This window comes from Camelus bactrianus, chromosome 15 (assembly GCF_048773025.1).
Source record: "Camelus bactrianus isolate YW-2024 breed Bactrian camel chromosome 15, ASM4877302v1, whole genome shotgun sequence".
NCBI classification, from domain to species: Eukaryota; Metazoa; Chordata; class Mammalia; order Artiodactyla; family Camelidae; genus Camelus; species Camelus bactrianus.
In genome coordinates, this window is record NC_133553.1 from 40,590,452 (window position 1) to 40,604,869 (window position 14,418).

The 14,418-nt window shown below is 33.7% G+C and overlaps 1 protein-coding gene across 2 annotated transcripts in view; it reads right to left on the minus strand.

Moving 5' to 3' along the window:
• SOS1 (SOS Ras/Rac guanine nucleotide exchange factor 1) overlaps positions 1 to 14,418 on the minus strand; it is a 134,132-nt gene that overhangs the window by 61,934 nt on the left and 57,780 nt on the right. For both annotated transcript variants that reach the window (XM_074378750.1, XM_074378748.1), the window contains exons 3-5: positions 4,233 to 4,364; positions 2,057 to 2,221; positions 237 to 446 (exon numbers count right to left, since the gene is read on the minus strand). In XM_074378750.1, the coding sequence (XP_074234851.1) occupies positions 237 to 446; positions 2,057 to 2,221; positions 4,233 to 4,364 (507 nt within the window). The remainder of the gene's footprint in view (positions 1 to 236; positions 447 to 2,056; positions 2,222 to 4,232; positions 4,365 to 14,418) is intronic.

Genomic DNA, 14,418 nt, shown 5'->3' on the forward strand with positions numbered 1-14,418 from the left:
ATACAATCAGTCTAAGTTTGGATTTTGTCTCTTAATTTCTGATGTTTAACTTATTGAACCTGTCGTATCAATTTTATTTGTAATCATAGTTGCAATGAGTTAAATCCCACAACTTTAAAAAAAATGGGCCAATTAGCAATCATGAACTATACAAATTCAAATCATGAAATATACCTGAGTTGTCATGTAAAATTAACAACACATGCAATGATATATGTGTACACAATGATACTCACATTAGCTGAAAACAGTTTTGAATTGGAGACAAAGGGCTCTCTGAAAACTTTTATAATTAAATTTAGTTCCCTTATGTACTGTCGAATTTCTGCCATAAATGCTTTTACCAAATCATAGTAAGTTTGCTCTCCTGAGGTGGAAGGCTCTTCATCAGTTAAAGATAATATATTTATATCTTCTACATCTTGATGAAACATATCCATCAATACCTACATAGAGATATTTTAAAAAGTGTAATAAAATATGAACCTATAGTCAAATTTGAAGTTAAGCACTCTAAAGTTATTATTTGAAAATAGTTCTTAAATGATAAAAAGCAGGCATAAAATTACCTCTTCTTGGATATAATGCCACTGGCGCCTCCACAGCTTCTCTGAAACAGAATTCTACACCTGATATCACAAACTGCCTCTTCCAAATTCTCTGTCAATATCAGTATCTGTCTGTCTGTCTGTCTGTCTGTCTCTCATGCTAACCTATTACTTCCAATTTGCTCCAAATCCTGTCTTAGATTTCTCTCTTAGTTTCCTGTTTCATGCCATTGGCATCACCACCTCATTCCAGGGTCTCACATAATTCATATTTAAATAATTCTTACAGCCTTCTAGCTGGCCTGTTTGCCTAAGTTTTTTAGAGACTGATCAAATCAAGTCCTGTTTTTATCCAAGAAGTCTACTTTTCTTACTCTTGCTGAATCTCATCTTTCCCCTTCCATGAATTTCCAAAGAATTATCCCAATAACACAATAAATTAGTATTTCATCTTGTATTACTTTCTGCTTGTTTCAAAAATATAAATACCCTTTCTTCAATTCTAGAACCTTTTTACACTACTCTTGCATCTCTTCCCTGTGTGAGCACAACTATGCACTAAAAAATATTTTATTTATTGTTTCATTTCAAAGTATCAAATATTTTATATTCATTGAAAAGTAATTATTTTAAAGTCAAATACTTATCACTAAAAATATCAAAACATTTGAAATTCTTTTGCAGATCAGGTAATTCTTATTCTACTTGTTCACATTCTGGAAGAACAAATAAATACTAAAGCATATTTAAGCAGATTCAGTAATCAGAAAGAATATTCCAAATCAGTAACAGTGGGTAAAAGTGGACTAAAACGCTTCATTAGGAAATATTTTCTTTCCTGAAAAGTCACTTTTATAAAATGAAAATACTGTGGCAGTATAGTGCAATGACTAAGAGCTTTAGACTCAGCTCTGGAGTTCAAGTCTAAGCTCTGAAACTTCTCGGAAAATTCTGGACCAACTTCTTTTTCTCTCTGAACTTAGTTTCCCTTTTATAAAATGTAGGTAAGAGCAGCTACCTTAGAGGGGTACATAAGGACCAAATGAGATAAGTCACATATATGCTTAACTTTCAATAAATATTTACTCTTAATATTATCATAATAAAACCATACAAGCAGTATTTAAAGAAAGCGAGGTATTGAAATAAAACTGTCACAAGTTTAGTATTTTTACATTTTCAAAAATTGTTTTCATGTAAATCCAAAACCTTCTAAGTCTTCTAATCCAAATAAAATTTAAGAAATTTGCTAATAATAGATTATTACTGTTATTAACCCTACATGTAGCAACACATAAAGGAAAAGCTGCATGACATGTTTAAACACATTTTAATTCTACGTAATACTTTTATTTCCATAAAGTAACCTCTTGAGTTCTTGCTATTAGATTACTTAAAAGTATGCCTTAACACAAAATATACAATTTTATTCTGTCTGAATAATATGTTAGCACCCAAGAAGTCACGAATAAAAATTTAAGAACAAAACATAAAGATCAGTATCTTACCTTATCGGCACACATTGCCACTTTAATATCTTGTTTTGTAATTTCATAATGCCGTATATTTCGCACATAATTCCCCACCAGTTTTAAAATGTCTGCAGAAATGTATTCTAATACTGCTACTATGTAAACAGAAACCTGGTGGTCAATTTTATAACCTAAGACCTCCTGAAAAATTAAAAGAAAAGCATATTTTAAATTACTTACTATAAATTTGACACACTGATTTTTTTTTAAATGTATACAATTTAGTTTAACTTTTACTGAGGCCTGTGATTATCAGCAGCACTTAATTTTAAGTGGTTCATCTAGGAATAATAAGTATATTGCTATTTGAAAATGTAAGCTAAGAAACGGTAAGGCAAAATTACCTATGATTATGTAAAATACTGAAGAAGTACAGATAACTAAACAGATAATCCCTAATCCAGGAAGGAAGCCCAAGTTTAGGGGAGGGGAGAAATGCCCATGGTTACCTAATTCAGAATACCTGGAATTAACCATGACAAAAGAGGTATTTTTCTTTATGCAAAACAAGAGTTAACATATTATTGATATCTGAGAATATGTACTATCTTTATACTACTATCCTTCTATCCAAAGGAACCTGCACTTCCCAAAGCCCTAGTGCCACATTCCTGGTATCTGGATTGTTTCTATGGAAAAAAATTCATGTTATGTCCTGCTGAACAACAGTAGTTATTAACAGCATGTTAAATAGTCCTTTATTAGACTTCAAAGAGAGTATGGGCTTTTGTGGGACTGACCAGATCCTATAGGAAAACAAATTCTATTTTCTAAACAATCCAATTAAGGGAAAAAAACCGTGAAATAAGTCTACTTATAATATTTATAATAACTTTAATGGTGTATAATCTATAAAAATATTGAACACTATGTTGTACATGTAAAACTAATATAGTCAATCAACTATACATTAATTCTTAAAAAAGAAGTTTACTTAGAGTTGGGGGCAGGCTGCACTTACCTTTAAGAATATGTAAAAACTATTAACTGTTTATAGTAATATGGATGTGTTAATAAATTGAAATTATATCCACAACTAGACTTTTAAATTCAACATTCAGAATCATTAAAGCAGCATGCATATACTTCAATTTAATTCTCTTAGAATATAATTAAATGCATAGCTATAGAAATCATGAAAAGAATTATAAGAAGTACACAACTACCAATAGTTTAGTAATGTTCTATAACTTACACTTACTTCCTCAGACCAGTTAGTAAGATACAGGCAGATATTTTTAATCAAATAACAAAGGACAAAACGTAACCTTTTAATAGTCTTAATCATCCAAGTGTTCAGCCTTAAATCTTGGACAAGATCAGAAAGACTTGGATATCCTAACACTATCACTTAGAGTCCTGGGAACTTGGACTAAAAGTTATTTAATCACTTTCTGCCTTAGTTACTTTACCAACAAACTGGAGATAATAATTAACTCTGTTGAGTAATAAAACTTAGAGCTAATGCATGCAATCGTTAGCATTTTGACTGCATTACAATACATACAGAAGTATCAGAAGTATTACTAGGGTTTCAATTATTATAATACCTATATTTTTGGTGTGAGAGTTAATCAATAGTTTGTCATTGTACTAAATAAAACAGAAACTGCTAGAGTTTCCAGCAGTTATTCTATTAGTTTCAGAGAGATTCAACTGTCTGACTGACTAATTTACATGACAAGTATGACTAGATAGTTTAGGGGATCTTTAGGGAATTTTTGTTCAAAGATTACACACAGCCCTAGGGCAGTCTCACATAGGACCCTATATATTTAATGAAGTGAAGCATTAAGATCTGAAGGATTATAAGGGCACTTAGGTCTAACTAAAAAGAAAAGAGTTTTACAAATTCTCTTTGAGGTTGTACTAACACTTGATGAACAAAATCCACAATTATAGAACTTTTCTTAATCCTTTCAATTCACTTGAGTATTACTGTTGGTATGAAATTTCTTTACCTCATGTTGCCCAACTTATACTTTCCTATTATCATATCTCCCCTCCCCATGATGTAAGTTACTGGAAAAATTAAAATGAGATAATGTCACTCTTCAGTTGACTCTATTAGCCATAAAATTATTATTTGTGTTTAAAAATCACGGGTTTTATTTTGCTTTTAAAAGGCAAGAAGGCAGTATTTCAGCTTTACCTTTAACAAAGGATGAATTTTTTCTACTGGGAGAGATAAAGGGTTTCTTCGCTTCCTCTTTTCAATAGCCGATTGGGCATCTGCTATTGCCCACTTATCAATTGGATGAGGGAAACTTTTTTGAACACGTTCCTTGGAAAATAGGAAAATAACAACTAAGCAACAAATATATTAAGTAGCGCTCACTTACAACTTACTCTTAAAATCAGAGAGTACTAAAAGCAAGCTTTTCACATGTGGTATAAGTGATACTACAAACATACCTAAGCTAGAGAAAACTGACTGCCAGTATCCTACTTTCTTAACTAGGCAATTAAGAGACTACACATTCCTTGTATTATCTGGGAGGGGATCACATTCTGAATTTCAATTTCACTGTGAATAAAGCTAATGACAAGGATACACGGAAGCTATTTTAAACATTACTTACATAAAATTTCAAGGAACAAGACCTAAGCTCAAGAGGCAAATACCTAAACCTAGTTCTCATTTGTCCTTACTTTCAACACCAATTACAAGCTAAAATAGCATTCTGCACTTGCAATCTCTAAGAATTTTTTTCTTTATCCATCATGCAAAGGCACTTGACTTCAAAACTATTTACAAGTCATGGAAATCAGGGGTTTAGATTAGTAATAGCAATTTTGATATATTGTAGCTTGTCATTAGAGTTTCAGTCATCCACATCCATAGGTCATTAATTTTTAACAAAATATTTCATTTTAATGTCCAGCACTTGTTCGGTTAGAAGTTCCACTGAAAGTGAAAGAACTCACATTAATGTAAACTAATGTAATTTACTTCAAACAAAAAGTACTTTCATACTCTGTATTTTTAAAAACTCACTTTGAGGATAGCAAAATTAAAACCAGTAGAGGTCGCTATTACATAATTTTAACACCCGTATTTTGAATTACTCCAAATTTAACTAAAAAATAGTAATATGCAAAAACTACTAGATAAAATTAAACATCACTTTTGATTATGAATGTAAATTTAAAGTCTTGCAGTTGCTATTGAAATGGAAAATAAAGATTGTTATATGATATTCTGGGGGAAGAGGGAACACTGATTTCAGGACATGTTAGGAACAAATTCATAAATTGAAAATAGTTTAACCCATTTAAGTTTAATAAATTTTTTTCTTCATCTATGCTCAAGGCTAAGTCATCTGCCAAATATAAGAAGTATACATTTTAATTCTAATGAAAGAAAATAGTATAGCTGAAAATGGAGTTTACAAACTTTTTCAAATGCCTACTTGAATAGCTATACACGAAGGTCTAAAATTCTGGGGAAGATCAGCAGGCAAAAAAGGACTAAAAAAAGGAAGAGGGAAAAGGTGAAAAAGAGCGCCTAAAACAAGGATTCTTTGCCTTTTTCCAAGTCAATACCATAGACCTGCAAGTCCAAAAATGACAATTAAGAGACAACAGTAATTTTACCATGATTCCCAATTAAAATTTTCACACTGATGGGTTTAACCCATGGTTAACTGAATAGGTGTAATCACGAGTACAAACCTTATATACATAGTAAACTGGAACAAAGTTTCATAAAACAAAACATTCTACTATTATATGCAATGCACTGATATTTACTATTCACTTACAAAAATGTTAATTGGACAATACACTAAAGTGAATTTATGACTTACTAATGAGTGATGACCTAGAGTCTAAAAAGCACTGATGCACAGAAAAGCAGCAGAACAGAATAGAAGCTGAACTCAATCTAACAATTCTAGATCTACTTAACATATATGTTTGAAAAAAAAAATCATCAGTAGAATTACAGAGGCAAACTGTAGGCAGAGGCTGAGATGGAAGAAAAAAAAGACAGAATCCTTTCCCATCTCAATTTTATCCACCTAATTCCAAGTTTACTGTTTTGAGAAAGAAGGAGAAGGAAAATTAAGAATGATAAAAGAGAAGGCAAGAAAGGGAAAGTAATAATAATGAAGAACACATTTTAAGCTTACTTATTATGTATTTACTCCTGGAGCTGTATATTTGGGATGTAATACCAAAGGTCAGAATGTGTGGGAAAAGACTGGTAGGGTCAAAAAAGATGCCTTGAATGTGGAAAGGCCAAGATAAAAAAATTATCTCTTGTAGTGGCAAATTTAATTATACAGAACAAATTAAATTCTTTTTACAATTATCTTACACATACTTTAAAATAAAAGAAGCCCAAGGAAGAATGATCAATGAAAGTTTCATGAATTAAAGTCTATTACTGAGGAGAGAGGACAAGATAGCAAACTAGAAACACCCTGAGCTTACTTCCTCTCATGAGCACACTAAAATCACAACTATCCGTAGAACCACTACTGATGAAAAAGACTAGAACCTACCAGAAAAGATCTTCTACAAATAAAGGCATAAAGGAGGATCCAGAATGAGACTGGTAGGAGGGGCAGACTTGCAATATAATCAAATCCCATACTCTACCAGAATGGGTGATCCACAACCTAAATAAAGCATATTCATACTAGAGAGATTCTCCCACAGGAGTGGAAGTTCTGAACCCCATGTCTGGCTCCCCAGCCGGGGGATCTGGCACTGGAAAGATGAGCCCCCAGAGCATTTGGCTTTGAAGACCAGTGGGACTTAACTGCAGGAGCCCCACAAGCCTGGGGGAAATAGAGATTTCACACTTAAGGGCACACACAAAATCTTGTGTGTACCAGGACCCAGGTCAAAAGCAGTAATTTGATAGGAATATTAGGCCAGATCCACCTGCTGTACATGGCATCTCCTGAAGAAGCAGTGGCTGGCAAAGGCTCACCCTAGGAACATAGACACTGGTAGCAGACATTATGGGGAACATTTAATCATATGAACTCTCCTGGTGGCTATCATATTGGTTCAAAAGCACCAAGCCCTGGCCCCACCCAATAGTCTGTAAGCTCCAGTGGCTGGGATGCCTCAGGTCAAATAACTAACTAGGTAGGGACATAGCACCGCCCATCAACAAACAGACTGCCTAAAGATTTCCTGAGCCTACAACCGATTCTAGACATGCCCCTAGACCTGGCCCTCCCATCATAGGGCCAAGATACAGCTTCACACACCAGAGGGCAGGTACCAGTCCCGCCTCCCAGGAAGCCTTCACAAGCCTCTAGACTAGCCTAACCCACTGAGGGGCAGACACCAGAAGCAAGAAAACTACAATCCTGTAATGCAGGCCAGACCCTACCCTGGGACCAGTTGGACCCTGGCCCAGCCCATTAGTAGGCCAACACACCCCAGATCCCATTCCCAACTGTCAGGAACTGCTCCCTCCTCCTCCTCTCTGCTCAAATGACCTAAAACATAAGCTGAGATCCCTGGACCCTGCAGCCAGACTCCAGGAACCAGCTCTGCCTGCCTAACGCTAGGATCTGGCTTCACCTTCCAGTCAGGAGGCAACAGTTCCAGACTCTTCAGGACTCTGTCTCCACCCACCAGTGAGACAGCACTAGCTCCAGGACCCCCTAGGGTTCCATAACCAGGTCACACTAGAGAACAGCCAGCAGCACAAGGCAGGGCCTGGCAACCTACCAGACCGCCAACATAGTCAGCCTGCTATAACAGAAGGACCCATGTAGCCCTCTTAGGGGAACCCCTATAAAATATAGCATGGGTGATGAGAGGAGATTGCAATGCCAGGATGTATAAGACATCTCCCATAGAGGGCTACCCCTCCCAGGTCAAGAAATGTCTAACCTACCACATACATAAAAATACAAATAGCAATACACACAAAACCAGGCAGCAGAGGAGTATCTTCCAGACAAAAGAACAAGATAAAACCCCAGAAAAACTAAGTTAAGTGGAGATAGGCAAAATCTACCTGAGAAAGAGTTCAGAGTAATAATCATAAAGATAATCAAAGAACTCAGGAGGAGAATGGATGCAAAGAGCAAGAAGAAGTTTTAACAAAGTTAGAAAATATAAAGAACAACCAAACAGAGCTGAAGAATACAATAGCTAAAATGAAAAATATACGAGAAGGATCAATAGTAGACTAAATGATACAGAAGAACGAATCAGTGAGCTGGAAGACAGAGCAGTGGAAATCACTTCTGTTGAACAGAAAAAAGAAAACAGAATGAAAATAAATCAGGACAATTTAAGAGACTTCTGGGACAACATCAAGCACACTAATATTCACATTATAGGGGTTCTGGAAGGTTAAGACAGAGAGAGAAAGGGTCTGAGAAAATATTTAAAGATATAATAGCTAAAACTTCCCTAATCTAGGAAGGGAAACAGTCACCCAAGTCCAGGATGCACAAAGTCTCATACAGGATTAAAACTGAGGAACACACCAAGATACAAGGGAACTCTCATAAGGCTATCAGCTTATTTTTCAGCAGAAACTCCGAAGGCTAGAAGGGAGTGGCATGATATATTTAAAATAATGAAAGGGAAAAACCTATAAGCAAGAATACTCTACCCAGTAAGGCTCTCATTCAGATTTGATGGAGGAATCAAAAGATTTACAGACAAGCAAAAGATATAAGAATTCAGTACCACCAAACCAACTTGACAACAGATGCTAAAGGAACTTCTCTAGGCAGAAAAGAAAAGGCTTTATGTAGAAACAAAATTATAAGACAGAAAAGCTCACCGGTAAAGGCAAGCATACAGTAAAGGAAGGAAATTATCCACACACAAACTATTAGAGAAGTTAAAAGACAAAATTAGTAAAATTATCAGTATCCACAATAAGCAGTTAAGTGATACTCGAAACAATTAGATGTAAATTATGATATCAAAAACAGTAATCTTGAGAGGAGAAAAGTACAAATGCAGGATATCTAAAATGCATTTGAAATTAAGAGATCAGTAACTTAAAACAATCATATATATATAATATATATAGACTGTTACACAAAAACCTCATGGTAACCACAAACCAAAAATCTGTAATAGACAGACAAAGAAAAAGGAAAAGGAATCTAAATATAATACTAAAGATAGTCATCAAATCACAAGAGAATAAAAGAAGAAAGGGGGGGGGGAAGACCTACAAAAACAAATCCAAAACAATTACAAAATGGCAAAAAGAATATACATACGGATAACTACCTCAAATGTAAAGAGAATAAATGCTTCAATCAAAAGACAGACTGGCTGAATGGGTACAAAAACAATAATTATATATATGCTGCCTACAGGAGACTCACTTCAGATCTAGAGATACATACAGACTGAAAAGAGGGGATGAAAAAAAGTTATTCCACATAAAAGGAAATCAAAAGAAAGCCAGAGTAGCAATACTTATAACAGACAAAATAGACTTTAAAATGAAGACTGTTACAAGAGACAAAGCACTACATAATGATCAAGGGATCAATTCAAGAAGATATAAAACAACTGTTAAAATATTTCACCTAACACAGGAGCACCTCAGTATAGAAGGTAAATACTAACAGACATAAAAGGAGAAATCAACAGTAACTCAATAGCAGCAGTGGACTTTAAAACTCCACTTACATCAATGGACATGATCATCCAGACAGCAAATCAATAAGAAAACAAAGGCCTTAAATAGCACATTAGACCAAATAGTCTTAATTGGTATTTATAGAGCATTCCATCTGAAAGCTATAGAATACACATTCTTATCAAGTGCACATGGAACGTTCTCCAAGATAATTACACACTATGCCACAATACAAAGCCTCAGTAAATTTAAGAAAACTGAAATCACATCAAGCATCTTTTCCAACCACAATGCTATGAGATTAGAAATTAACTACAAGAAAAAAAGCTGCAAAAACCAAAAACATGTGGAGGCTAAACAATATGTTACTAAATAACCAATGGACCACTGAAGAAATCAATGAGGAAATCAAAAAATACCTAAAGATAAATGAAAATGAAAACATGACAATCCAAAACCTATGGGACACAGCAAAAGCAGTACTAAGAGGGAAGTTTACAGTGATAGAAGGAATCTTGTTACCTCAGGAAAACAAGAAAAATCTCAAATAAATAACCTAACCTTACACTTAAAAAAACTAGAGAAAGAAGAATAAACAAAACCCAAAGCTAGTAGAAGGAAAGAAATCATAAAGATCAGAGTAGAAATAAAATAGAGACTAAAAAAACCAACAGAAGATCAATGAAACAAAATGCTGATTCTTTGAAATGATAAACAAAACTGATAAACCTTTAGCAAGACTCATCAAGAAAAAAAAAGGGAGAGGACCCAAATCAATAAAATAAGAAATGAGAAAGGAGAAGTTACAACTGACACAAAGGAAATACAAAGGATCATAAAATACTACTGTGAGCAAGTACAGACAAATAAAATGGACAACATAAGAAAAAAATGGGCAAATTCTTAGAAAGGTACAATCTCCCATGACTGAACCAGGAAGAAATAAAAAATATGAACAGACCAATTACCAGTACTGAAACTGAATCAATAATTTTAAAACTCCCTTGTGCTCTACACTGGAATTTGACACAACATTGTAAAATGATTATAAATCAATAAAAAATGTTCAAAACAAAACAAAACAAAATAAATAATTTTAAAACTCCCAACAAACAAAAGTCCAGGACCAGATGGCTTCACTGGTGAATTCTACCAAACATTTAGAGAAGAGTTAACACCTATCTATCTGAAACTATTCCAAAACACTGCAGAGAAAGAAACACTTTCAAACATTCTATGAAGCCACCATCACCATGATACCAAAACCAGACAAAGATATCACAAGAAAACAAAATTACAGGCCAACATCACTGATGAACATACATGCAAAAATCCTCAACAAAATATTAGCAACCTGTTGCCGACAATACATTAAAAGGATCGTACACCATAATCAAGTGGGATTTAACCCACAGATGCGTGGATTTTTCAATATCTGCAAATTAATCAATGTGATACACTACATTAACAAATTAAAGAATAAAAACCATATGATCATCTCAATAGATGCAGAAAAAGCTGACGAAATTCAACATCTATTTATGATGAAAATGTTCCTGAAAGTGGGCACAGAGGGAGCATTTCACAACATAATAAAGGCCATATATGACAAACCCACAGCGAACCTCAGACTCAGTGATGAAAAGGTGAAAGCATTTCCTAAGATCGGGAACAAGACAAGGATGCCCACACTCACCACTTTTATTCAACATAGTTTTGGAAGTCCAGCCACAGCAATCAGAGGAGAAAAAGAAATAAAAGGAATCCAAATCGGAAAGGAAGAATGAAAACTATCACTATTTGCAGATGACATGATTCATGAAAATCCTAAAGATGCCACTGGAAGACTACCAGAGCTCATCAATGAATTCAGTAAAGATGCAGGATGCAAAATTAATATACAGAAATCTGTTGCACTTCTATACACTAACAACAAACTATCAGAGAGAAATGAAGAAAACAATGCCATTTACCATTACATCAAAAAGAATAACATACCTTGGAATAAACCTACTTTTGGAGGTAAAAAACCTATACTATGAAAACTGTAAGACACTGATGAAAGAAACTGAAGACAACACAAACAGATGGAAAGATACACCATGCTCTTAGACTGCAAGAATTAATATTGTTAAAACCCGTATTACCCAAGGCAATCTACAGATTCAATGCAATCCCTATCAAGTTACCAATGGTATTTTTCACAGAACTAGACCAAATAATTAAAAAAATCTATATAGAAACACAAAAGACCCCGAATACCCAAAGTAATCTTGAGAAAGAAGAACAGAGTCGGAAGAATCACACTCCCTGATTTCAGACTATTCTGTAAAGCTACTATAAAGCTACAATCATCAAAACAATATGGTACTGGCACAAAAACAGATCAATGGAACAGAACAGAAAGCCCAGAAATAAACCTATGCACTTATAGTCAATTAATCTACGACAAAAGAGGCAAGAATATACAATGCAGAAAAGACAGTCTCTTCAATAAGTGGTGCTAGGAAAACTGGACAGCTACCTGTGAAGAATGATATCACAACATTTTCTAACACCATATAAAAAATAAACTCAAAATGGATTAAAGAGCAAAATTTAATATTGGATACTATAAAATTCCTAGAGGAAAGCAGAGGCAGAACACTGACATAAACTGCAACAATATTTTTTTTGTCTGTATCCTAGAGTAAAGTAAACAAAAATAAAGATCAAAAAATGGGATCTAATTAAACTTAAAGGCTTTTGCATAGCAAAGGAAACCACTGACAAAATGAAAAGACAACCTATGAAATGGGAGAAAATATTTGCAAATGATGTGACTGACAAGGGATTAATTTCCAAAATATACAGACAGCTCATACAACTCAATATCAAAATAAACAATTCAATCAAAAAATGGGCAGGTAGACCTAAACAGATACTTCTCCAAAGAAGACATACAGATGGCCAAAAAGCACATGAAAAGATGCTCAGCATCACTAATTATTAGAGAAATGCAAATCAAAACCACAATGAGGTATCACCTCACACCAGTCAGAATTGCTGTCATCAAAAAGTCTACAAATAATAAATGCTGGAGAGAGTATAGAGAAAAGGGAACCCTCCTGCACTGTTGGTGGGAATATAAATTGGTGCAGTCACTATGGAGAACAGTATGGAGGTTCCTTAAAAAACTAAAAATAAAATTACCACATGATCCAGCAATCTCACTCCTGGGCATATATCCAGAAAAGATAAAAACTCTAATTCAAGAAGATACATGCACCCCAATGTTCATAGCAGCACTATTTAAAATAGCCAAGACATGGAAACAACCTACATGTCCATCAACAGATAAATAGATAAAGAAGATGTGATATATACAATGGAATATTACTCAGCCATAAAAAAGAACGAAATACTGCCATTTGCAGCAACATGGACGAATCTATAGATCATTATACTAAGTAAGTTGGGCAGAGAAAGACAAATATCATATGATATCACATAAATGTGCAAATCTAAAAATACGATAAAAATGAGCTTACTTACAAAACTGAAACACACTCACAGACAGAAAACAAACCTATGATGACAAAGGGGAAAGGGAAGGGAAGGGATAAATTTACTAATTTATTTATTATTTACTACAGTAGTAGTTAGATACACACTACTATATATATAAAACAGATAACAAAGACCTACTATATAGCATAGGGAACTATATTCAATATTTTGTAGTAAGTATAATGTAAAAGAATAGCAAAGGAAAACATATATATATATAACTGAATCACTTTGCTATATACCTGAAACTAAGATAACACTGTAAAGCAACTATACTTCAATTAAAAATATTTTTTAAAAGTCTATTACTCTGTCACTTTCAAGACTAATAATTTTGTTTGTCTGAAATAGAGAAACTTCATCTTGATTAATCATTTAGTGGCTTTGGGAAAGATACAGAACTAGGTTTGAGATTCTGCTCTGTCTCTTATTAGCAGAACTTTGTCTTTTCCTTTACATAATAAAGGTGTCTAAATAGATAATCCTAAAGATCAATTCCAATACAAATATTCTAGGATCTATGAAAATTCCTATATATGTACATCAGTGCAAATACTCAGACTCACCGGTACTTTTGAAGAGCTACTATTAATAATAAAGCTTTAGGATGTGTGGCCAAATTTTTTTTTTTCTGTCTAGAAAGGCAGAAAATACGGAGACATTACTTGGGAAATATACATGTGAATGGCAAACTTATTAGAAATTACAAAGATTCTTTGGAATGTAAAGGAAAATGGAAAAAATTTAAAGAAAAAATGAATGGAAAAGGAAAGCAAATTTTTAAAATTTAAGGATACAGCTCACATGTATAATAAGATTAAGGAGTCCATGAGTCCATGAAAGCCTGAGTTAAACAAGGGGAAAAATATATTGGTGTCTGAGAAATGAAAGTTCATTAAATACAGTACACACGGGCCAGAAAAGGAAACAGGAAAAGAAAGAAATTACAAATGGAAATCAGTTTAGTCAACCAGAAAGAAATAAAAAACAAGGAGAATTATGAAATAACAAGATTTAGGAAATTAAAGAACATACTTTACCAGGGACATAATCAGAGAAAAAAAATACTATTAGTTTTACTTCCAGTTTCTAAAAAGATTAAATACAGAAAATGAGAGGGAGAATAAACCAGATTGGAACAATTTTTATACACTATCTTTTAAAACAAATTACTTTGAAAAGATAGGACCAAATAACATAT